This window comes from Salmo salar, chromosome ssa02 (genome assembly GCF_905237065.1).
Source record: "Salmo salar chromosome ssa02, Ssal_v3.1, whole genome shotgun sequence".
NCBI lineage: Eukaryota > Metazoa > Chordata > Actinopteri > Salmoniformes > Salmonidae > Salmo > Salmo salar.
In genome coordinates, this window is record NC_059443.1 from 50,861,901 (window position 1) to 50,887,811 (window position 25,911).

Genomic DNA, 25,911 nt, shown 5'->3' on the forward strand with positions numbered 1-25,911 from the left:
GTGGAGCAAACATTTGACAATTTGACCAGTTATGGAGAGAGATAAAGAGAGAGCGGGAGAAAAAGAGAGAGCAGACTGCAGACGTGAGCTCTAGAGGTGCTTCATGTTTGTTGTTCTTGTTAAAAGCGTTACCTCATTGTCCAGCTGTGAGCAGGCGAGACCAGAATGAGAGCGCAAGAGAGCATTTACCCCTCTGTTACTCTACTCATATCTGAGCATGGAGCTTTTTGTTTGGGGAGGAAGTTTTTACAGCTCCAGTTTACAACCCTCAGTCACTCTGACTCTGCCCAGCCCTTGACAGAAAGTGGTGACCTCACTCCTCTTTAATGAAACTTCCCCCCTCTCTTTCCCTTCCTATTTTTTCTTTTTTTCTAAGAGAGCACCCAGGCAGCAAGCCAGACACTTTCCCTTTTCACTCAGTTCTCTCTCTTGCTCTCTCTATTCACTCAGATTTCTCTCTCTCTTTCTGTCTCTCTCTCAGTATTGGCTTGGTGGTTGCTCAGAAGAGGCACTCCTCCCTCGTCGCCTTCACATATTGCTTTCCCCTGACATGACACAGGCGCTGTAGCTCAGTTGATAACTTCGAAACAGACAGGAGGGGACGTTCTATTGTGTGTCCTGTACTTGTCTTCCTCTCCATGAGGTGCAAGGAGGCGGGTGGCTTTTTGAGTGAGTTTTGCTAGTTGACAATTTTTTGGGGGAAAAGAGTGTTGTTTATTCGAGGATTCGTCTTGTTTTTCCTCTCATTCTGAACTCCTGATCCTGGACATTGCAGTAGATGAGGTGAGATATCTGAATTGTTTTGTGATTCTTGTCACAGTATGCCCATCTAGACTAAACTGCACAGCTATCAAAAACCATGTCTGAGGGTGTCGTCAGAAAAATCCAACCCTTTACCATTGGGACCAGGCTGTCTGTCCCCTCCGAAGCCAAATGTCAGGAGTTCGTGGACGTCTATCTGCCAAAGTCTGCTGCTCCGAACAAGTTGGAGCTACACGACCAAATGTCCCTTTACATGGGCCAGTCCCAGGGGTGGCCTGGGAACTCGGAACTCCCACAAGTGGCCACCCAGGTCTATGCTTCAACACCAGAGGGACATCAGGATGAGAGAGTGGAGGAGGACAGGAATTCTGTGTCCCCCACTGCATCCTCTAGGTCCATCAGGAAGATTGCTATTTGCCGGAACGTCGAGACAGTCCCCGACGTGTCCTTGTGTGACTCTGACCTGGACACCTCAGTTAGATCCACGTCGGAGACCATCCGAAGCAACTACAACAGTGTTCACCCAAAACCGCCATCCTTGATGGTAGAGGACGACTTGGATAAGAGGTCCAACTCTCAGTCTAAGGTAACCTTGGATTACAGTTGTTTTATTCATGGTGTCTCACATGTTATTGAGTTGGGATAGGCTACAAGCCAGCACCAACTAATGTACATTTCAAATCACTTGGTTCAAATCAATTGACTTTGAAATAGAAATGGTGGATGTCTCAACCAGTGTTATGGATATTTGTTTTGTTTCTGTTGGTCAATGTGACCAGTGTTAACCATTCTCACGCTTTCTGAAAGCAAATTAATTGACTTGTTTACTTTAAAGAAAGTAAGTCCAGAGCAAAAAGGCAATAGGAGGATTGGGAATTAAATCCATAACCACAAAACCCAGTGTAAGTAATGTTTTGTTTTTCTCCCTCATTTCACATACTATTTAATGCGCTCATTACGTAAGTGTTTTTTCACATACTAATAATTACTGGATTTGCGTTACTGACTAAGCTAAGTAACAACATCAGAATCTTTCCGTTGGATGCCTTCCACCCTGCAACACAATATACTTTTTTTCAGCTGTTACCAAAAGCAACATGGTATAAACACCACCATAACGTGCATTGTTCCAGCATGAAACCTCCACACACACACACACACACACACACACACACACACACACACACAATGTGTGCACTATTACCTCAGTGTTGCATTATCCACACTGTACTCTCGAGCAATGAGATCATCAGCAGGCTTTCATTAAGCTAGGCAAAAGGCCACGTTTCGGATGAACTGGTTATTTCCACAGAATAAACGACTCCCAATTCCATAATTGAAGGGGTTGCGTGATGAAAATAGCAATCAGGCACATTGCGTTGGTGGATATAATGATGCCAAACTGAAGTTGTACCTGTGATCTAAGTGTTTCTCCAGATCCACAGCTGGCAAACGGGTTATTTCAATATTTGCGAGTGCCTTTCGGAATTTAAGGGGATCCTGATTGTATTTAATGGCGACATTGAACAACTATTTTAAAATATAACTCCACACGTTCCATAAGTTCCACTCCAGTGGCATGAGCATGCCAAAATAAGCTTACAGATGAGGAAGATGGTGTACTTATTATCACATACCATGTTAAGATGCATAGTTTATGCACTCAGAAGCATGATATACATTTGAAGTAAACCGGAAAATTAAGTTAGATATTTATACAGACAACAGTCCCATGGTTACAGTTTTCAATGCTGAGCATGCAACGAGCAAAAGGACAGTGGGAGGGGAAGAGGAACGCCCCGACAGCGAAAAGAGGAGCAATTATTTTGAGATGAGATCATGGCTTTGGCTCTCTTCGTTCTTCATCTCGGCCCTGTGTAGGTGGGCTGGCTGAGTCACACAAAGCCTGCGTTATTTCATCGCTGTGATTAGTACACAAGTTCCATTTTTCCACCAGGCTTGAGTATAGCTCTGGAGATCAGTTTCTCATGACAATGTCTACATCTCTTCAACTTTTCAAGTACCCAAGACTAAATGGACATGTTGTTTATAGCCAGGCAAGCTATCCAAATACTACAGGGTATGTGCATTCAGTTTTGTGGTCTTTTGTAGCCTACCTGTGCATTAGGCCTGGAAGCCTGGAACCAAGGCACATGGAAATCTTGCAACATGGTGAAACCTGTGCAACAGTTCTTACATGAAGCCTGTGCAACAGGGCTTACAGAGATACATTATAAAAGCTCATATACAAGCTTATCAACGCATCATACTGCGTTATAACGGCAAGCTTGAAGTAAACTGTTACCAAAGTTTGTATTTCACTGCAGAAAATAGAGTACATTACGTTTCAGGAAAACAAACGTCTTTCTAAGATGAATAGCAGGCAGGCCTAACAAGTTTCAGATTATTGTGGAGACTGTAGGGAACCAGCAGCAGGTTGCTCCATGATTTAGCTACATACAGTGATGATGTAAGAGGTCTTGGAAAGATAATATGCATCATTCAACGTTTTGCATGAGGTCATCAGTACAGAATGCTTTGGCATGACAAAGAGAGAACGGAGACAGACAGGGAAAAGGTTCCACAAGCTTAAGGTTAAGGTTATGAAAATCGCAAAGATGGAGATGGAGTAATGCTCTGCAGCTCTCAGAAAATGATTAATTGCAAAGTAGCAGAAGTAAATGAATTTTTGAAATTAATGTATCACCTGTAGTGATTTCACAGCTATGGCAAAAAATATATATTTTCACATTTTTATGTTACAAATACTGATAACCATGTGTATAATGCATGACCATGCTCATAGTGCAGTAAAGCACTTGCAATAACCATTCATAACACATCATGGGTACTTTTAACAGCACTTATAAATGAATAACAGCTACATTCCTAATACATTACACTACAACTCATGAATCCCTGTGACAGCCAATGTATTGCAAATGCTTAAATGACCATAAAGAAATCCTTTGTAATGCATTACACACAGGTGGTTCAAATATACACTGAACAAAAATATAAACGCAACATGCTACTATTTCTAAGATTTTACTGAGATACAGTTCATATAAGGAAATGTAAATACATTTGTTTGGCCCTAATCTATGGATTTCATATCACTGGGAATATGAAAAATGGTAGGTGCGTGGATCAGAAAACCAGTCAGTATATGGTGTGACCACCATTTGCCTCATGCAGCACGACACATCTCCTTCACATAGAGTCGATCAGGCTGTTGATTGTGGCCTGTGGAATGTTGTCCCACTCCTCTTCAATGGCTGTGCAAAGTCGCTGGATATTGGCGGGAGCTGGAACACGCTGTCTTACTCGTTGATCCAGAGCATCCCACACATGCTCAATGGGTGACATGTCTGGTGAGTATGCAGTCCATGAAAGAACTGGGACGTTTTCAGCTTCCAGGAATTGTGTACAGATCCTTGCGACATGGCACCGTGCATTATCATGCTGAAAGATGAGGTGACAGCTGTAGAGGACTGGCACAGCATTTCTGAGATTTTATTTCGGCTCATGAAACATGGGACCAACACCTTAGATGTTGTGTTTATATTTTTGTTCAGTATATATACACCACCATTCAAAAGTTTGGGGTCACTTAGGAATGTCCTTGTTTTTGAAAGAAAAGTAAAAATGTTGTTCATTAAAATAACATCAAATTGATCAGAAATACAGTGTAGACATTGTTAATGTTGTAAATGACTATTGTAGCTGGAAACGTAAGATTTTTTACAGAGGCCCATTATCAGCAACCATCACTCCTGTGTTCCAATGGCACGTTTTGTTATCGTTTTAAAATGCTAATTGATCATTAGAAAACCCTTTTGCAATAATGTTAGCACAGCTGAAAACTGTTGTGCTGATTTAAAGAAGAAATAAAACTGTCCTTCTTTAGACTAGTTGAGTATCTGGAGCATCAGCATTTCTGGGTTCGATTACAGGCTCAAAATGGCCAGAAACAAATAACTTTCTTCTGAAACTCGTCAGTCTATTCTTGTTCTGAGAAATGATGGCTATTCCATGCGAGAAATTGCCAAGAAACTGAAGATCTGGTACAACGCTGTGTACTATTTCCTTCACAGAACAGCGCAAACTGGCTCTAACCAGAATTGAAAAAGGAGTGAGCAAGAGGACAAGCACATTATAGTGTCTAGTTTGAGAAACAGATGCCTCACAAGTCCTCAACTGGCAGCTTCATTAAATAGTATCCGCAAAACACCAGTCTCAACTTCAACAGTGAAAAGGCGACTCCGGGATGCTGGCTTTCTAGGCAGAGTTCCTCTGTCCAGTGTGTTCTTTTGCCCATCTTAATCTTTTCTTTTTATTGGCCAGTCTGAGATGTGGCTTTTTCTTTGCAACTAGAAGGCCAGCATCCCGGAGTCGCCTCTTCACTGTTGACGTTGAGACTGTTGTTTTGCGGGTACTATTTAATGAAGCTGCATTTCTGATCAATTTGATGTTATTTTAATGGACGAAAAATTTGCTTTTCTTTCAAAAACAAGGACATTTCTAAGTGACCCCAAACTTTTCAAATATATATATATATACACACACATACAGTTGAAGTCGGACGTTTACATACACTTTAGCCAAATACATTTAAACTCAGCTTTTCATAATTACTGACATTTAATCCTCGTAAAAATTACCTGTCTTAGGTCAGATAGAATCACCACTTAATTTTAAGAATGTGAAATGTCAGAATAATAGTAGAGAGAATTATTTATTTCCAGCTTTTGTTTCACATTCCAAGTGGGTCAGAAGTTTACGTACACTCAGTTAGTTGGTAACATTGCCTTTAAATTGTTTAACTTGGGTCAAACGTTTTGGGTAGCCACAAGCTTCCCACAATAATTTGGGTGAATTTTGGCCCGTTCCTCCTGACAAATCTGGTGTAACTGAGTCACGGTTTGTAGGCCTCCTTGCTCACACACACTTTTTCAGTTCTGCCAACAAATGTTCTATAGGACTGAGGTCAGGGCTTTGTGATGGCCACTCCAATACCTTGACTTTGTTGTCCTTAAGCCATTTTGCCACAACTTTGGAAGTATGCTTGGGGTCATTGTCCATTTGGAAGACCCATTTGCGACTAAGCTTTAACTTCCTGACTGATGTCTTGAGATGTTCGCTTCAATATATCCACATAATTTTCCTACCTCATGATGCCATCTATTTTGTGAAGTGCACCAGTCCCTCCTGCAGCAAAGCAGCCCCACAACATGATGCTGCCACCCCCGTGCTTCACGGTTGGGATGGTGTTCTTCGGGCTTGCAAGCCTCCCCCTTTTTCCTCCAAACATAACGACGGTCATTACGGCCAAACAGTTCTATTTTTGTTTCATCAGACCAGAGGACATTTCTCCAAAAAGTACGATCTTTGTCCCCATGTGCAGTTGCAAACCGTATTCAGGCTTTTTTTATGGCGGTTTTGGAGCAGTGACTTCTTCCTTGCTGAGCAACCTTTGAGGTTATGTCGATATAGGACTCATTTTACTGTGGATATAGATACTTTTGTACCTGTTTCCTCCAGCATCTTCACTGGGTCGTTTATTGTTGTTCTGGAATTGATTTGCACTTTTCGCACCAAAGTACATTAATCTTTAGGAGACAGAACGCGTCTCCTTCCTGATCGGAATGATGGCTGCATGGTCCCATGGTGTTTATACTTGCGTACTATTGTTTGTACAGATGAACGTGGTACCTTCAGGCATTTGGAAATTGCTCCCAAGGATGAACCAGATTTGTGGAGGTCTACAATTTTTTTTCTGAGGTCTTGGCTGATTTCTTTTGATTTTCCCATGATGTCAAGCAAAGAGGCACTGAGTTTGAAGGTAGGCTAATTGACATCATTTGGGTCAATTTGAGGTGTACCTGTGGATGTATTTCATCAGAAGCTTCTAAAGCCATAACATAATTTTCTGGAATTTTCCAAGCTGTTTAAAGGCACAGTCAACTTCGAGCATGTAAACTTCTGACTCACTGGAATTGTGATACAGTGAATTATAAGTGAAATAATCTGTCTGTAAACAATTGTTGGAAAAATGACTTGTCATGCACAAAGTAGATGTCCTAACCGACTTGCCAAAACTATAGTTTGTGGAGTGGTTTAAAAACAAGCTTTAATGACTTCAACCTAAGTGTGTAAACTTCAGACTTCAACTGTGTATGTATGTATGTATGTATGTATATATATATATATATTACCCACATGGGACCAATTCATCTTGTTTACAGACCGTCGTAAAATTGAACTAACTGTCCAATGAGAAATGTAAGGAATGGGAGCTAGAGTTGTCTTTTTAATTCATCACTTCTTTTTCATTTATTTGTGAAACACAAGAATTATGAGTACCACAGGCTTGCAACTGTCTCTCAGTGCACCTGCAATGCTTGCAATTTGACATGTCTGTGTAAATTATATTGGGAAATGTAAAGGAATGTATTTCATGATATATTGCAGGCTTGTTCTGTTTTGACTATCAATAATATGTTTCATGATTATATTGCAGTTTACTTTGTAACAAATGACTATCAATAATAGTACATTTACTCATTTTTGCTTGCTCTCTTACAGATGTTTAATCCCAGGTTCCAAACTGTGTAGTTAGCCAAACACCTAAATCAGTGGTTCAGTATATTTTTATATACTCTTTTCAGTATATTTTTTGTATTTATAAACAATAATCTCCTCACTAAAGGCAAAGAATTAGTATGCATATACTCATCAAATGTATTCATGCCATCATGGATAGATACTTTATTGTAAGAGCATATCTGCTACAGAAACATCCCTTGAACTAATTTCGTATCAACTTGATTTTAAAGACTTGTTATTACTCAATCGTGTTTCTATACAGGTGGACTCTTGGTTCAAGAGGAAGCTTCGGGATCTGAAGTATGGCTGTAGTGTCCTTGGATGTCCTTTGCAGGACCCAGAGGACGCATCGCCGACCCAACAGCGAGACCTAAAGGACATTGAGAATTCCCTCATACAGATGACGAGAAGTCTGGACGTAAAACAGGTTTGTGCTTCAATTAATGAATTGATGTGTAGTGCACAAAGGTCCATGATGTGGTAAAGCTCATAATTCAGTGTTTCTCAATCCATAAAAAAATATGTTGTTCTAGCCCAGCACTAACACACCTGACTCAACTGATAAGTTAGCCATTCATTAGTTGAATCAGGTGTGTTAGTGCTGGGCTCAAACAAAAATGTGCACCATGGAATGGTTAACCTCTCAAGGGTAGGGGGCAGTATTTGCACGGCCGGATAAAAAAAACGTACCCGATTTAATCTGGTTATTACTACTGCCCAGAAACTAGAATATGCATATAATTGTTTGATTTGGATAGAAAACACCCTAAAGTTTCTAAAACTGTTTGAATGGTGTCTGTGAGTATAACAGAACTCATATGGCAGGCAAAAACCTGAGAAGATTCCTTACAGGAAGTGCCCTCTCTGACCATTTCTTGGCCTTCTACACTCTCTTTATTGAAAACTGAGGATCTCTGCTGTAACGTGACACTTCCTACGGCTCCCATAGGCTCTCAGAAGGCGGCAAAACGTTGAATGATGACTTTGGAGCCCCTGGCTGAAAAACAGTAGCGCATTTGGATAGTGGTCGATCAGAGAACAGTGAGACTGGGGGCGCGGCGCGTGCACGAGCCGACACCATGTTTTTATTTTTTCGTCTTTGAACGAAAACAGGGTTTCCCGGTCGGAATATTATCGCTTTTTTACGAGAAAAATCGCATAAAAATTGATTTTAAACAGCGGTTGACATGCTTCGAAGTACGCTAATGGAATATTTAGACATTTTTTGTCACAAAACGCGTCGTGCGCATCACCCTTCGTCACCCTTCGGATAGTGTCTTGAACGCACGAACAAAACAGAGGATATTTGAACATAATTATGGATTATTTTGAACCAAACCAACATTTGTTATTGAAGTAGAAGTCCTGGGAGTGCATTCTGACGAAGAACAGCAAAGGTAATCCAATTTTTCTTATAGTAAATCTGAGTTTGGTGAGGGCCAAACTTGGTGGGTGTCAAAATAGCTAGCCCGTGATGGCGAGCTATCTACTCAGAATATTGCAAAATGTGCTTTTGCCGAAAAGCTATTTTAAAATCGGACATAGCGATTTCATAAAGGAGTTCTGTATCTATAATTCTTAAAATAATTGTTATGTTTTTTGTGAACGTTTATCGTGTGTAATTTAGTAAATTCACCGGAAGTTTGCGGTGGGTATGCTAGTTCTGAACGTCACATGCTAATGTAAAAAGCTGGTTTTTGATATAAATATGAACTTGATTGAACAAAACATGCATGTATTGTATAACATAATGTCCTAGGAGTGTCATCTGATGAAGATCATCAAAGGTTAGTGCTGCATTTAGCTGTGGTTTGGGTTTATGTGACATTATACGCTAGCTTGAAAAATGGGTGTCTGATTATTTCTGGCTGGGTACTCTCCTGACATAATCTAATGTTTTGCTTTCGTTGTAAAGCCTTTTTGAAATCGGACAGTGTGGTTAGATTAACGAGAATCTTGTCTTTAAAATGGTGTAAAATAGTCATATGTTTGAAAAATTGAAGTAATAGCATTTCTAAGGTATTTGAATATCGCGCCACGGGATTCCACTGGCTGTTGAGTAGGTGGGACGATTTTGTCCCACATACCCTAGAGAGGATAAAGAAACGTTATCATGTCATGTGGCCTTTACTACACATTGACTACATTTACTTACTTCCTACAATACTGTACTGTATCCACATACATGCCCTCAAGTGTCAGAACCATGCATTGAGTATACTGGTTCACAGATTCTTCCTTTTTAATGACCTCTATAGGATGGACATCAGTACGAGACGCTTGACGTGGAGACCGACCACAAGGGAGAGAAGAGGAAGAGACTGCAACAGATATTAGGCAACAAAATCCCTTCTAGAGAGAACACCGTTAACCAAACGTAAGTCCCATTTTTGACTGTTTAAGCAAGATGTATCAATAACATCTTACTTTAATTAAACAATAAAGCAATAACAGGAAGGCACTCGAGACCCCTAAGCTGTGATATGCTCATGATAAATCATGGCCACTTGTGCTTTATTATAGTTTTTTTATTTCTCTATGGCTAAATCAAATCAAATTTTATTTGTCACATGCGCCGAATACAACAGGTGTAGACCTTACAGTGAAATGCTTACTTTACTTACCTTAATGTTAGGGACAGACGTTCCGCTAGCGGAACGCCTCACCAATATCTAATGGTATTGCGTGGCGCGAAATACAAATACCTAAAAAATGCTATAACTTCAATTTCTCAAACATATGACTATTTTACACCATTTTAAAGACAAGACTCTCTTTTATCTAACTACACTGTCCGATTTCAAAAAGGCTTTATAGCGAAAGCAAAACATTAGATTATGTCAGGAGAGTACCCTCCCAAAAATAATCACACAGCCATTTTCAAAGCAAGCATATATGTCACAAAAACCAAAACCACAGCTAAATGCAGCACTAACCTTTGATGATCTTCATCAGATGACACTCCTAGGACATTATATTATACAATACATGCATGTTTTGTTAAATCAAGTTCATATTTATATCAAAAACCAGCTTTTTACATTAGCATGTGATGTTCAGAACTAGCATACCCACCGCAAACTTCCGGTGAATTTACTAAATTACTCACGATAAACATTGACAAAAAACACAACAATTATTTTAAGAATTATAGATACAGAACTCCTTTATGCAATCACGGTGTCAGATTTTAAAATAGCTTTTCGGTGAAAGCACATTTTGCAATATTCTGAGTACATAGCCCGGCCATCATGGCTAGCTAATTTGACACCCACCAAGTTTGGCCCTCACCAAACTCAGATTTACTATAAGAAAAATTGGATTACCTTTGCTGTTCTTCGTCAGAATGCACTCCCAGGACTTCTACTTCAACAACAAATGTTGTTTTGGTTCGAAATAATCCATAGTTATATCCATATAGCTCCGTTTTGTTCGTGCGTTGAGGTCACTATCCGAAGGGTGACGCGCCGGCGCATTTCGTGACAAAACATTTCTAAATATTCCATTACCGTACTTCGAAGCATGTCAAACGCTGTTTAAAATACATTTTTATGCTATTTCTTTCGTAAAATAGCGATAATATTCCAACCGGGCGACGTTGTATTCATTCAAACACTGAAAGAAAAACATGGAGTCGTCTCGTGCACGCGCGCTCCAGTGTCATTGTTCTCAGCAGGACCACTCACAAAAACTCCTGCTGTTTTTCGCCCAGAGACTGGAGAGCTCTCATTCCACTTTCTGGCGCCTTCCTAGAGCCAATGGAAAACTTCACAGAAAATGTCACGTTACAGCAGAGATGCTGTATTTTTGATAGAGATACCCTAGAAGGAGAACAAATTGTCAGGTAGGGCACTTCCTGTATAGAATCTTCTCAGGTTTTGGCCTGCCATATGAGTTCTGTTATACTCACAGACACCATTAAAACTGTTTTAGAAACTTTAGAGTGTTTTCTATCCAAATCTACTAATTATATGGATATTCTAGTTTCTGGGCAGGAGTAGTAACCAGATTAAATCGGGTACGTTTTTTAACCGGCTGTGAAATACTGCCCCCTATCCCAAACAGGTTTTAACCAACAATGCAGTTAAGTTAAAAAAGTGTTAAAGTATTTACTAAAATAAACTGAAGTAAAAAAAAAATAAGAAAAATTGAAAAAAAAAATATATATTTAACGAGCAACAATTAAATCACAGTCGCGAGGCTATATACAGGGGGTACTGGTACAGAGTCAATGTGTGAGGGCACCGGTTAGCCGAGGTAATTGAGATAATATGTACATGTAGGTAGAGGTAAAGTGACTCTGAATGAATAATAAACAGTGAGTAGCAGCAATGTAAAAATGAGGCTGGGTGGGAAATAGAAAATAGTCCGGGTAGCCATTTGATTAGCTGTTCAGGAGTCTTATGGCTTTGGGGTGGAAGCTGTTAAGAAGCCTTTTGTACCTAGACTTGGCACTCCGGTAGCACTTGCCGTGCGGTAGCAGAGAGAACAGTCTATGACTAGGGTGGCTGGAGTCTTTCTCTGACACCGCCTGGTATAAAGGTCCTGGATGGCAGGAAGCTTGGCCTCAGTGATGTACTGTGCCGTACGCACTACCCTCTGTAGTGCCTTGCGGTCGGAGGCTGAGCAGTTGCCATACCAGGCAGTGATGCAACCAGTCAGGATGCTCTCGATGGTGCAGCTGTAGAACTTTTTGAGGATCTGAGGACCCATGCCAGATCTTTTCAGTCTTCTGGGGGGGAATAGATGTTGTCGTGCCCTCTTCACGACTGTCTTGGTGTGTTTGGACCATGTTAGGTTGTTGACGTGGACACCAAGCAACTTGAAGCTCTCAACCTGCTCCACTATAGCCCCGTCGATGAGAATGGGGGCGTGCTTGGTCTTCCTTTTCCTGTAGTCCGCAATCATCTCCTTTGTCTTGATCACGTTGAGGGAGAGGTTGTTATTCTGGCAGCACACTGCCAGGTCTCTGACCTCCTCCCTATAGGCTCTCATCGTTGTTGATCAGGCCTACCACTGTTGTCGTCGGCAAACTTAATGTTGGTGTTTGGCCATGCAGTCATGGGTGAACAGGGAGTACAGGAGGGGACTGAGCACACACCCCTGAGGGGCCCCGTGTTGATGATCAGCGTGGCAGATGTGTTGTTACCTACTCTTACCACCTGGGGGCGGCCCGTCAGGAAGTCCAGGATCCAGTTGGAGGGAGGTGTTTAGTCCCAGGGTCCTTAGCTTAGTGATGAGCTTTGAGGGCACTATGGTGTTGAACGCTGAGCTGTGGTCAATGAATAGCATTCTCACGTAGGTGTTCCTTTTGTCCAGGTGGGAAAGGGCAGTGTGGAGTGCAATAGAGATTGCATCATCTGTGGATCTGTTGGGGCGGTATGCAAATTGGAGAGGGTCTAGGGTTTCTGGGATACTGGTGTTGATCTGAGCCATGACTAGCCTTTCAAAGCGCTTCATGAATACAGACGTGAGTGCTACAGGTCGGTAGTCATTTATGTAGGTTACCTTGGTGTTCTTGGGTACAGGGACTATGGTGGTCTGCTTGGAACATGTTGGTATTACAGACTCGGTCAGGGACAGGTTGAAAATGGCAGTGAAGACACTTGCCAGTTGGTCAGTGCATGCTCTGAGTGCACGTCCTGGTAATCCGTCTAGCCCTGTGGCCTTGTGAATGTTAAATAGTTTAAAGGTCTTACTCACATCGGCTATGGAGTGCATGATCACACAGTCATCCGGAACAGCTGATACTCTCATGCATGCTTCAGTGCTGCTTGCCTCGAAGCAAGCATATAAGATATTTAGTTCGTCTGGTAAGGCTCATGTCACTGGGCAGCTCGCGGCTGTGCTTCCCTTTGTAGTCTGTAATAGTTTGCAAGCCCTGCCACATCCGACGAGCGTCAGAGCCGGTGTAGTACGATTCAATCTTAGTCCTGTATTGACGCTTTGCCTGTTTGAAGGTTTGTCGGAGGGCATACCGTAATTTAGGTCTGAGTTAGCGTTCTTGACTAGGCTACATATACTTTGTCCTTGGTGCTATGGATGTATATTAGTTATGGCTATCGTTAACATGTTGTTTTCCTATCTACTACTATGTAACTACAGCTTTCCATGTTATGCAACAGTACTTGGTCTGACTTGAATTACTTCCACATCCATCTTGGATTTCAAGTCATATCTGGGAATTTGACCCCATTGTGATCCCATTGCCAAAGCACTGAACTAGATACTGTATCTCTTTTGTAGCTGGCTGAGGTTCCAGTCACTGTTAAGAAACTATCACCAAGACCTCAAACTGGCTCTGGACGTCTCCTCCTTCTACCAACAGGCTGACACCATCATCTGCACCATCAACAGGAAGGTAAAAAGGCAGAATAGGAATTTGAACAAGAGTCCTATTTTGCACCAGTGATCCTTTAAAGGTACAATCTGCAATATTTACATGCTGTTAAATGTTTGATTGCTACTTGAAAAATATATGCGCCATGAGCTTAGTACAACTGTTCCCATCATAACATCATAACCCAAAATATAAGATTGTTTTACTCCATAGTTCGTCTTTGTTATCATTTGAATGGTATGTGGAAATGTGGTCCCAAGGTTCTGCAGATTATCATTGTTTTGTAATTACACATGATTATTATCATAAGATTGACTCTATATTATTTTGTTTGTTTGGTAGAGAAGCGTCCTGTCTGGATCAGATAACCAGGGGAGCTGCGGTCAGACAGAGATCTACAATATTGCCAGCCAAATCATGGTGAGTGGCACATGGGGAATGTAGCTCAAAATAATTTATGCATTTATGGAGAAATGCAGCAATGCATCATTCATACATCAGGGTTGTGTTCAATTCCATTTCAAGTGAAATACTAGTTGTTTACAAATGTTATCATTGGAAATACTAAAATGTACTCCAGTATGAATTTAAAAGGAATGCACTATAACGTATGGTCTAAGCACATTTTGTAACCTTTATTTAACTAGGCAAGTCAGTTAAGAACAAATTCTTATTTACAATGACGGCCTAAGAACAGTGGGTTAACTGTCTTGTTCAGGGGCAGAACGACAGATTTTTACCTTGTCAGCTCGGGGATTCGATCTAGCAACCTTTCAGTTACTCGCCCAATGCTCTAACCACTAGGCCACCTGCTCAGTACTCAAGACTACTTCAATTCTAAGTAGAGAGAAACACAGAGAAACTATCATAAGACAGTGAAACATAACCACTCCTTCCTAGACCTTCTCTGGATCTGTTTGGGGCGTTTCCCCCTTAACCATAGAAGAAGCCTTCTATGAAGTGATGTTATACTTCTGTGTTAAATCTAACCATAGACTTCCATTTTAAAGAGCGTGGGTCGTTTTCCAAGACTGTAAATCAACTGTAAATGAATTGTGTCACATCCATCCACTACTCCCATCCCCTCCTCGACCATGCTCTCTCCAGATGCTGAACGAGACTGTTTCACGCCTTTCGGACCTCCACCCTACCCTGGCTGCCAGAGTGACACGGAAGCAGGCTGAGGTGCAGGAGAGCTGGGGCCTTCTCCAGGAGGGTAGTGGGTAAATAAGGGTCCTAAAGCCCATATTGTTTGTGTGTCTGTTTCTCTAATGCAGCGTTTCCTAAAATCGGTCCTCGGGACCCCAAGGGGTGCACGTTTTGGTTTTTGCCCTTACACTACACAGCTAATTCAAATGATCAAAGGTTGATGACTACAGTTCCCTATATACTGTAGATCACTATTTTTGACCAAGGCCCATGCGACTCTGGTCAAAAGTAGTGCATTATATAGAGAATAGGGTGCCATTTCAGGATACCCTATAAAGCCCTTCTATTATATAATACAGTGTTTCCGAACTCCAGTCCTTGAGTATCCCCAACAGCACACATCTGTTGTAACCCTGGACAAAAACACCTGATTCAACTTGATGATTACTTGAGAAGTAGAATCAGATGTGCTTGTCCAGGGCCACAATGTGTGTTGTTGGGGGTACTGGGAAACACTGATCTAATATCGCATTATCTAGGGGTGTGTTACAAGGATGCCATCTATCATCGTATCTATATATTATGGCAATATTTGCCATAAATGTAAGATCAAATACTAACATCAAAGGATTTTGAGAATGTTTGCAACGTTCACACATGGTTCCTGTTTGGTTGGAGAATGCTGGTTGCAACATAACTCCTGAAACACCTGATTTAACTGTGACAGGGCTGGCCAATGCCCTTCACATAAAAAGGGTTTTACTAAAAGAACTGGAACGGTTTCTTCCAAATTGTGAGATTTATTTTCAATAAATATATAAATACAAAAACAGGCTTCAAAATGGCAGAGCTAAAATGGTAAAAACATGGACTAAAATATTAAGCCCCAGAATAAAATAATAATCGTCACTGGTCTATCCTTGCTTACCTCTCTTCTCCATGGGCACTCTCCCACAAACATTTAAACATCTATAGCTCATTATCTCATTTAGTGGGAGGGGCCTACAATTACCTCTTTAGCCAATACCAATTCAGACACAAACACTCAATTACTACACACTTAACTGGTTCCGGTGAATTGGTGGAATGAGATCTCAAAAATGGCATGATATGAATAATGTATGTTAAGCAGGAACCTGGAATACAATTAACATTAACACTCACAAATATAATTTAAATTAGGGGCAAGGTTCAAATGTTCAAGTGAGGATGTGTTTGCATCACTCAACCCTATTGGTTTATTGAAGACTGTGTATATTTCCATCCTGAAACCACGGTCTGACAACCATGTTGCTTACGTGTAGCCTATTTTTCAGTGGTGGAAAAATGACTCAAGTAAAAGTGAAAGTCACCCAGTAAAATACTACTTGAGTAAAAGTCTTAAAGTATTTGGTTTTAAGTAACAAAAGTAAATATAATTGCTAAAATATACTTAAGTATCAAAAAAATAAGAAAAACATTATTTCATATGCCTTATATTAAGCAAACCAGACGGCAAAATTTCAGTTTTTTTATTTACTTTACTATTTACTGTTTTTTTATTTACTTATTTATTTACCACGGATAGCCATGGACACACTAAGACATCATTTACAAATGAAGCATTTGTGTTTAGTGAGTACGCCAGATCAGAGGCAGTAGAGATTACCAGGGATATTCTCATGATAAGTGTGTGAATTAGACCATTTTCCTGTCCTGCAAAACATAAAAAATGTAACGAGTACTTTTGGGTGTCAGGGAAAATGTATGGAGTAAAAAGTACATTATTTTCTTTAGGAATGTAGTGAAGTAAAAGTAAAAGTTACCCCAAAAATGTATTTTTTTATTTTTACTTAAGTACTTCACACCATTGCTATTTTTCTCTCCATAAAATCGCTTACATATGGTAGTGCTGAATAAAGTCATCAATGGAGGTCACCAATAACTGAATTAGCGAGCCGTTGCTACAGTATAATGATACAAAATGGGCAGCCCTTTTGACCCAACCCACACGTCGACTCCGAACTTTTCAACATGTTGATAAACATTGCTTAACAGTTCACGTCAGGATGAATTCATGGAATATGTATTCCAGATGAAAAGGTTTGATGTTTACAATTGGATTAATGGAAAACATACTCGGTGAATAAGATGATGTATTGTTTTCCTACTAACACTTGTTGCGTAACTAACAAGACATTCTGGCATTAGAACCAATGCCCTAATTGCAACTGAAGCCGACATTGAAATTATTCTTGCCCTAATAAGCCATAGTCTGAGTTTCACTCATAACAAATGCAGTCCAGATAATCGCCATGGAATCAATTCAGGGGAATTCATTCTTGACATTCTCTTTGTAGTATGCAATGCTCCAACTTTAAGCATGACACGGATTTCGCAAGCTCGTGTCTCAGTAAAAGTGTTCTGTGTAGGAGCTGGAGCGACATGTGTATGCCAAAATTAGATATGGATGACTATAGAGAAAGACATTTTGGGGGAGATTATACTATACGATAAACCTGCTCCTAATTTCTTCAGCAGATGTGTGCAGAGTGCCTCATAAGTATGGTATGGCCTAGTGACCAGGGATACAGACGGATATAGCTTATAAAGCTTATTGAACAGAAGTATACTGGTCAGTTACCATGTTAGTCATTCGATTGTGGGTTAAATGCACTTCTGCCTTTAAAGCTACATTTTGGAAGTTTAATTACAAATGTTCTACCTCAGATTTTGGATTTAAACTGTATGGTTTACAGAGGCATTAACACATTTCTTAACCCATTGAACCATAACATTTTTAGGGTATCAAACCTTTGAAATATAAACAGATGACCCACATTCCAAGCATCTGTGTGGAGAGGTGTGCCCACTTCTGTCCAGTGAGTATTAGTATCACAAACTTTGTATTTTTGTTGTAAGGGCGGAAATGTGCTCTCTTCTGTCAAAACTGGAAATAGGTTTCCTTAACGAGCGCCAGCGAGAAAGAACGATCGAATTAAAAACAACCGACAAGACACGACATACACAGTGTTCCTTTTTGATTCCAAGATGTCTGACTCCTCCCAGCAGTTCCCTCTCTATTTTATAGTTTCTTTCAAAAACAAAAACACTTTCCTGAAACCATGACCTCACCCCTTCAGAGGGGGGTGACATCATTACTTTATACCCCTGCCAGCCCCAGTCAGTCACTCCAAGGACAAAGCCCTCTGTCTGTTCAGATTGTCATGGTTGTCATGGTTGCATAACATGTCGTTAGCTAATTCAGCTTATCTGGTGGATCCAGTCAATGTTGTTCATCCTGGGATTTCTGAGTCATGTGACACGTCTCCAAGCAGAAGCGCTCTAGACATGTTGAGGAGTGCTCAAACTTGTGGGTATGACTCAAACCCTAAAGAATATACAGTAAAACTGATTAACAGGCATCCGCAGCTGCTGCAAATGATCCACTTTGGACATATTGTTTCTAATGCATGACAATAGGTGCTAAGCCGTGGTTAAGTGGTATCACTCCCTTCGCTATGTACCACAGCCCTGGAGTTCAGAGTTCAATCTTCGTGTCCACCCTTCTGACCTCTCCCCCAAATCTATCTACCCCTTTGTTTCCAATCTGCCTACATTAAAAGCACTAAAATACAGTATGTGTGTTATTTAACACTCCACACCACAATGCTTTTCTCTCATCTTCTTTGTGGGGCTGAAAATAGAAGCCTCAGGAAACACAATTTCCCTAGTATATCACCGGGGTGTATACAGTACACCATTGTTTGCTGTGGAGAATGAGCATAATATCGATCATTGTAAAAGACTACTCCCGGACACATGATTACCTCTGCATGTTTATTGTTGTCAACATTTCAGACGGTGACTTTTCTCAAGACAATTTTAAATTAGTTCTCTATCCGAAACCACAATCACAACAACAGCAAAAACAACGTGCAGAGGTAATCGTATGTGCTGGAATGGTCTTTTACAGTGAGCTTGTTCTTGCTTTATCATGATTTTAGCCCATTCACTCACATTAACTGTTCTATTTCATTACCAATGAACCTAGCACTGAGAGTGTCAACTGGCCTTCTGGATGAAGTAGGGTAGGTTAACTATCATTGATAGAACCAGGGTTGCAATAAGTAACCCATAATGTTTTGCCATGCAGGAGCGAGTGGCCAGATTTGCCCACCACCCTTGACATAGACTTCTCCTGTGATGAACCTGGTTCACTGAGTCAAACCAGAGATACGGAAGATGAGGCCCAGAGGATCATAGGAAAGGACATCAAAGAGGGACAGAACCGTCTCAAAGGGTTCGAGGTCAGCAGATCCATTTTTCAAATAACTAGGAAATTCTTGTTAAAAGTAGTTAAAGGGATAGTTCACCCAAATTACAACATTAAATATAGGTTTCCTTACCTTTTAAGCAGTCGGTTAAAAACGAATATGTAATTTTGTAATATGGGGTGTAATTTTGGTGAACTGTTATGAAATGGGTAAATCATCAGAATAGGTGGTACTTGATACCTCTGTAAAATAGTATTTTCACTCTAATTATATGACCTACTAATAACCTATGTCATTTCCTATTTTTTTTAGAACATGAAAGACTGTGGGGTCCCCAGGAAGCTGACTGTTAGTCAAGTTGAAGAACAGCCTTCCAAAAGCTATGCTCGAGTCTCCTGTGACACCACCAGCAATCTAGATGACTTGATTGGAAGACGGCGTGTGGAGAGGCAAAGGTATAGACTTTCATCAGCTTCTTGTTTTTTGAAGCCAGATGAAATTGTTGATGACACTTTAAGCAGAACATTAAGTTAACGTATGTGCTTGCTTTGCAGAAAGGACCAGACAACCCATTTGAACACTTGTTCAACACTTGTTCAATCAGAACTTGGTATTCAGTTGCAAAATTCTACCACATCTGCTGATAAGGTAGCTATGGATTGATTTCTGGTGTTTCTTGTGGTCTGCTATTACAGTACCAGTACTAATACTTTAGAGTAAATATCCAATGACAATGTCCGCGAGATGAACAAGGTGTGTTGATTTTAACGGGGTTTACAACTTTGATACAGTGTAAACATCGAGAGTGAACCCCCAGTGTACTGTAGTTTTCCTATATCTGCAAATGATTGAATTTGGGCCTAGATGCATCCCACTGGGTTAACCAAACGTCACTTCCTCCTCTTGTTTTCTCTCTTCCTCTTCCTTTCCTGTTTCTTGGTTGAAGACTCTGTCATGGCTGAAAGACAACCTTGCTATGTCAACCCCCAGCCACCACACAGCCAGTCTGTGTGGTCCAGATGTGACTAAAAACCTGCCAGCTGATATTTACCAGGACAATGTTGTTTCGAACACGATTTGCTTAGACCTGTCCAAGGGAGTAAGTCTTGTAGCTTTTCTTTGCATAATATGCAGTCTTTGCAATGAAAGTTTTACATTGGGCAATGTATACTGAACAAAAATATAAATGTAAAGTGTTGGACCCATGTTTCATGAGCTGAAATAAAATATCCCAGAATTTTTCCATATGCACAAAAAGCTTATTTCTCTCAAATTTTGAGCATAAATTTGTTTACATCCATGTTAGTGAGCATTTCTCCTTTGCCAAGATAATCCATCCACCTGACAGGTGTGGCATATCAAGAAGCTGATTAAACAACATGATCATTATCAGTGGCCATTTTAGCATTTAAATCTTGTTGGGGCAAACAAAAACATTTCTTTTTTTTAATGCATGCCAGCAAAGCTACTACACAACACTAAACAATACATTAATTGCACAATAATGGCGACAAGCGGTGCCCACAAACTGTTAGGGCCTACATAAAGCTGTCACAACAGCAGATCTTTCTATTCAGCACCATGGAGTGAATCCTTACCACCGCTACACCTGGTTATCAGCGGAGCCTTGTCTGGTAACGAAACAATTCATCCAGCCTCGTTTACTGCCTTTTTAAAAAACATAGCTGATATGGCTGACCATATCACCCTGGCATATTACATAAATTATGCAGCAGCATATAAGACATTTTTGGACTCACCTTGTTGCATGCGCCGGTCCTTCATTGGCAAATTTTGTCATCAATAAAAATGATTTACAATTCCGAGTTGGATTACCGTTCAAAACGTATTTTCCTGGTCTGACTTTCCCAGCTGCAATGCTTGCAATTAGCAACTATCACTGATTCCTTCCAAACAACTCATTGTTGATTTTGCTATTTCCAAATTGTTGTGTAATGTGTAAGTCCAATGGCCGATGAGCACCGATACGTTTTATCTATATTTTCTCTTCATTATATCTCTTCATATGACAAGGATTTAAAAAGGATTTGCCAGTAGAGTTGAATTACAAAGCATGATGATGACTGCTAGCTAAAATTATGAAAGTAAGATGTTAATATGATGAGTCCAATCAAAGCTACTGGACATAGAACGTGATTTGACGTCATTTCTGTGGCTAATGACCTTGAGCCAACCAAAATAACATGCAAAACAGGCAAGCCCCCCCAAAAAATAAAAAATAATAATACACTGCTCAAAAAAATAAAGGGAACACGTAAACATCACAATGTCACTCCAAGTTAATCACACTTCTGTGAAATCAAACTGTCCACTTAGGAAGCAACACTGATTGACAATACATTTCACATGCTGTTGTGCAAATGGAATAGACAACAGGTGGAAATTATAGGCAATTAGCAAGACACCCCCAATAAAGGAGTGGTTCTGCAGGTGGTAACCACAGACCACTTCTCAGTTCCTATGCTTCCTGGCTGATGTTTTGGTCACTTTTGAATGCTGGCGGTGCTTTCAGTCTAGTGGTAGCATGAGACGGAGTCTACAACCCACACAAGTGGCTCAGGTAGTGCAGCTCATCCAGGATGGCACATCAATGCGAGCTGTGGCAAGAAGGTTTGCTGTGTCTGTCAGTGTCCAGAGCATGGAGGCGCTACCAGGAGACAGGCCAGTACATCAGGAGACGTGGAGGAGGCCGTAGGAGGGCAACAACCCAGCAGCAGGACCACTACCTCCACCTTTGTGCAAGGAGGAGCAGGAGGAGCACTGACAGAGCCCTGCAAAATGACCTCCAGCAGGCCACAAATGTGCATGTGTCTGCTCAAACGGTCAGAAACAGACTCAATGAGGGTGGTATGAGGGCCCGACGTCCACAGGTGGGGGTTGTGCTTACAGCCCAACACCGTGCAGGACGTTTGGCATTTGCCAGAGAACACCAAGATTGGCAAATTCGCCACTGGCGCTCTGTGCTCTTCACAGATGAAAACAGGTTCACACTGAGCACGTGACAAAAGTGACAGTCTGGAGACGCCGTGGAGAACATTCTGCTGCCTGCAACATCCTCCAGCATGACCGGTTTGGCGGTGGGTCAGTCATGGTGTGGGGTGGCATTTCTTTGGGGGGCCGCACAGCCCTCCATGTGCTCGCCAGAGGTAGCCTGACTGCCATTAGGTACCGAGATGAGATCCTCAGACCCCCTGTGAGACCATATGCTGGTGCAGTTGGCCCTGGGTTCCTCCTAATGCAAGACAATGCTAGACCTCATGTGGCTGGAGTGTGTCAGCAGTTCCTGCAAGAGGAAGGTATTGATGCTATGGACTGGCCTGCCTGTTATTTTTATTATTTTTGTGTGATTTTGTTGTCAGCACATTCAACTATGTAAAGAAAAAAGTATTTAATAAGATTATTTCATTCATTCAGATCTAGGATGTGTTATTTTAGTGTTCCCTTTATTTTTTTGAGCAGTGTATATACAGTGTATATACATTTATTTATATATTTTTTGCAAATGTGGGGCTCTGCCCCACCTGCCATGAATGATGGGTTGCCACTGATCATTACATAGGTCCACATTGTTCTGGGGACAATAAAATGCCACTCTAAAATGTGCAATTTTGCCACACAACACTGCCACAGATGTTTCAAGTTTTGATGGAGAGTGCAATTGGTATGCTGACTGCAGGAGTGTCCACCAGAGCTGAATGTCCATTTCTCTACCATAAGCCGTCTCCAACGTAGTTTTAGAGAATTTGGCAGTACGTCCAACCGGCCTCACAACCGCAGACCACGTATAACCACGCCAACCCAGGACATCCACATCCGGCTTCTTCACCTGCGGGATCGTCTGGGACCAGACACCCGGCCAGCTGATGAAACTATGAGTTTGTACAACCGAAAGAAATTCTGCACAAACTGTCAGAAACCGTCTCATCGAAGCTCATCTGAGTGCTCGTCATCCTCACCAGGGTCTTAACCTGACTGCAGTTCGATGTTGTAACTGACTTCAGTGGGCAACTGCTCACCTTCCATGGCCACTGGCATACTGGAGAATTGTGCTCTTCACGGATGAATCCCGGTTTCAACTGTACTGGGCAGATGGCAAATAACGTGTATGGCGTTGTGTGGGTGAGCAGTTTGCCGATGTCAACGTTGTGAACAGAGTGCCCCATGGTCTCAGTGGGGTTATGCTGTTATGCTGATGTCAACAGGCATAAGCTACAGACAACAATGCCATGACGAGATCCTGAGGCCCATTGTCGTGCCATTCATCCGCCGCCATAACCTCATGTTTCAGCATTAAAATGCACGGCCCTGTGTCGCAAGGATCTGTACACAATTATTGGAAGATGCAAATGTCCCAGTTCTTCGATGGCCTGCATACTCACCAGATATGTCACCGATTAAATGTTTGGGAATACGACAGCGTGTTCTAGTTCCCGCCAATATCCAGCAACTTTGCACAGCCATTGAAGAGGAGTGGGACAGCATTCCACAGGCCACAATCAACAGCCTGATCAACTCTATGTGAAGGAGATGTGTTGCACTGCATGAGGCAAATGGTGGTCACACCAGATTCTGATTGGTTTTCTGATCCTTCTGATAAGGTATCTATGACCAACAGATCTATATCTGTATTTCCAGTCATGTGAGATCCATAGATTAGGGCCTAATTCATTTATTTCAATTTAATGACTTCCTTATATGAACTGTAACTTAGTGAAACCTTGACATTGTTGCATGTTGCGTTTTATATTTTTGTTCAGTATATGTATGATGAGATTTGCAGGGGCTATCGGAGTTGGGTCATTAATTCTGGAAAAGGGTTTCAAATTGAGCATTACTTTCATTATCGGGATTTTCCTATTCACTAATAGAATTTACAATTCAGAAATGTATAAATGTGACCGTTAAAATGGAAAATATTTTATTTTATCCTACAAAATGACATAATAGACAAGAGCAAAGATTCATGTTCCATGCTTTGGGACAGGAAAAGCCAGGGTCAACCCAAGGCCAGCACAAAGGTGGTGTGAAGATGGAGGACCTCCTTGGCCAAGTGGAGACACTATGGGAAGTTCTGAGGAGAAGACATCATAGAAGCATGATTGATGCAAACAGCTCTGAGACGCTCAACTTGGAGGTATTGATTATTGGTGTCTATATACTGATCTGGGCCTGTATTCATAGTGTCTCAAAGTAGGAGTGCTGATGTAGGATCAGTTATGTATTTTACATCACATTAATACGATTATATGGATAGGGGGACCTGATCCCAGATCAGCACTCCTATTCTGAGACACTCTTTGGTCCCCAGAAGGCAATTTATGCAGCATTGAAGACAAATCCATGCTATCCTTTGTAGAGGGATGACAATCATGAGACAGACAAGGATCGGCTCGAAGGACCCATGTCAGAATACAGGGCAACCACGGAAAACGTGGAATTCTGGAGCGTCCCAGATGTCAAGGATCTCTCTGAGACATTGGAGGAAAATGACAGAGGAATGCTGACAGAGCTGCTTAGGTGTCTTGACCAGGATGAAAACTTTGATCATTGTGAGGTAGAGGAACAGGTAAGGTTTCAGCTTTATCCGTTTACGTGGTTTTCCAATGCCACTTTATTAATGTCCTTCTTTGCAACTCTGTTTCCTCAAACCTCCGTAAAAGGAAGGTGGGGTGTGTTTTTTTTCTAGATACATACACTCCCACTAAAACTCCCATTAGACCTCAACAAGACATGGTCACTGGCCTTGCAGGCAAAGCTAACCACACTCCAATTCTATCATCAGATAACTGAATTAGATTAATACAACCACAATCTACCAAAATACTGAGTAATTAATTTGAGTATCATGGCAGACCCTTACTGGACAAATGGATGACCAGGGGTGCATGGACCACCCTATGGAGGAATTGGTGGGGGTCCTGGAGGATCTTGGTGAAGCAGTGGAGAAAAGAGGACATTCCCTCTGTCAAAGTCAAGACACTCAAGAACTTATAAGTCAGGTAGGAGTTGACTTAACAGTTTTTTATTTGGATGTGGTCCTCTGTAGCTCAGTTGGTAGAGCATGGTGCTTGCAACGCCAGGATAGTGGGTTTGATTCCCAGGAACCCCCGTAAGTAAAATATGCATGCATGACTGTAAGTCCCTTTGGATAAAAGTGTCTGCTAAATGGCATATATTATATTATTATTTTCTGTTGCTTTTAACATAAAAAACACCACAAATTTGCACACTGTGCTTGTAGATTTTCACAAACTGAACAGTAACAGAAACAGAAACAGCCTGATTTTACTAGCATTGACTGGATGAAGTAGTGTAACCAGTCAATGCTAGTAAAGTCAGGTTGTTTCTGTTACTATTGTTCAGTTTGCGAAACTCTACAAGCACAAATAGTACTTTTTTTACCTATTGGCTAAAATAAAATCTCCTCTCTTCTCTCCTTTCCTCTCCTCTCCTCTACTAGCAATCAACACTGAAGCTGCACATCAACCAGCTCTTGTCCAGGTGTGCAGAGCTCAGCATGGACATTCTGGACAATGAGACAGACATGGCGGTCAGATGTGAGCCCTATAGTTCTGAACTCGAGGGACTGCAGGAGCAACAGGATGAGTTAGAGGTATATACAGTATATGTATGTGTGTTAAAAATAGGACATTCTCTCTATCAAAGTCAAGACATCCAAGAACTTATGAGTCAGGTAGGAGTTGATTGAACAGTTTTTTTATTTGGATGTGGTCCTCTATAGCTCAGTTGTTAGAGTATGGTGCTTGCAACGCC

The 25,911-nt window shown here is 41.2% G+C and overlaps 1 protein-coding gene across 3 annotated transcripts in view; it reads left to right on the forward strand.

Moving 5' to 3' along the window:
* Window positions 1-405: 405 nt before the first annotated feature.
* Window positions 406-25,911, forward strand: part of LOC106585283 (uncharacterized) — a 38,919-nt gene continuing 13,413 nt past the window's right edge. The window contains exons 1-14 of one of the 3 annotated variants that reach the window (XM_014171344.2): window positions 406-1,348; window positions 7,634-7,798; window positions 9,630-9,748; window positions 13,618-13,732; window positions 14,054-14,131; window positions 14,819-14,934; window positions 18,996-19,149; window positions 19,429-19,571; window positions 19,671-19,764; window positions 20,063-20,215; window positions 24,122-24,271; window positions 24,494-24,703; window positions 24,990-25,136; window positions 25,598-25,750. In XM_014171344.2, the coding sequence (XP_014026819.2) occupies window positions 860-1,348; window positions 7,634-7,798; window positions 9,630-9,748; window positions 13,618-13,732; window positions 14,054-14,131; window positions 14,819-14,934; window positions 18,996-19,149; window positions 19,429-19,571; window positions 19,671-19,764; window positions 20,063-20,215; window positions 24,122-24,271; window positions 24,494-24,703; window positions 24,990-25,136; window positions 25,598-25,750 (2,286 nt within the window). In that variant the 5' untranslated portion in view covers window positions 406-859. Of the gene's footprint in view, window positions 1,349-7,633; window positions 7,799-9,629; window positions 9,749-13,617; window positions 13,794-14,053; window positions 14,132-14,818; window positions 14,935-18,995; window positions 19,150-19,428; window positions 19,572-19,670; window positions 19,765-20,062; window positions 20,216-24,121; window positions 24,272-24,493; window positions 24,704-24,989; window positions 25,137-25,597; window positions 25,751-25,911 lie in introns of those variants that run through there. The other 2 variants (XM_014171360.2, XM_045705496.1) reach the window with 2 other exon arrangements.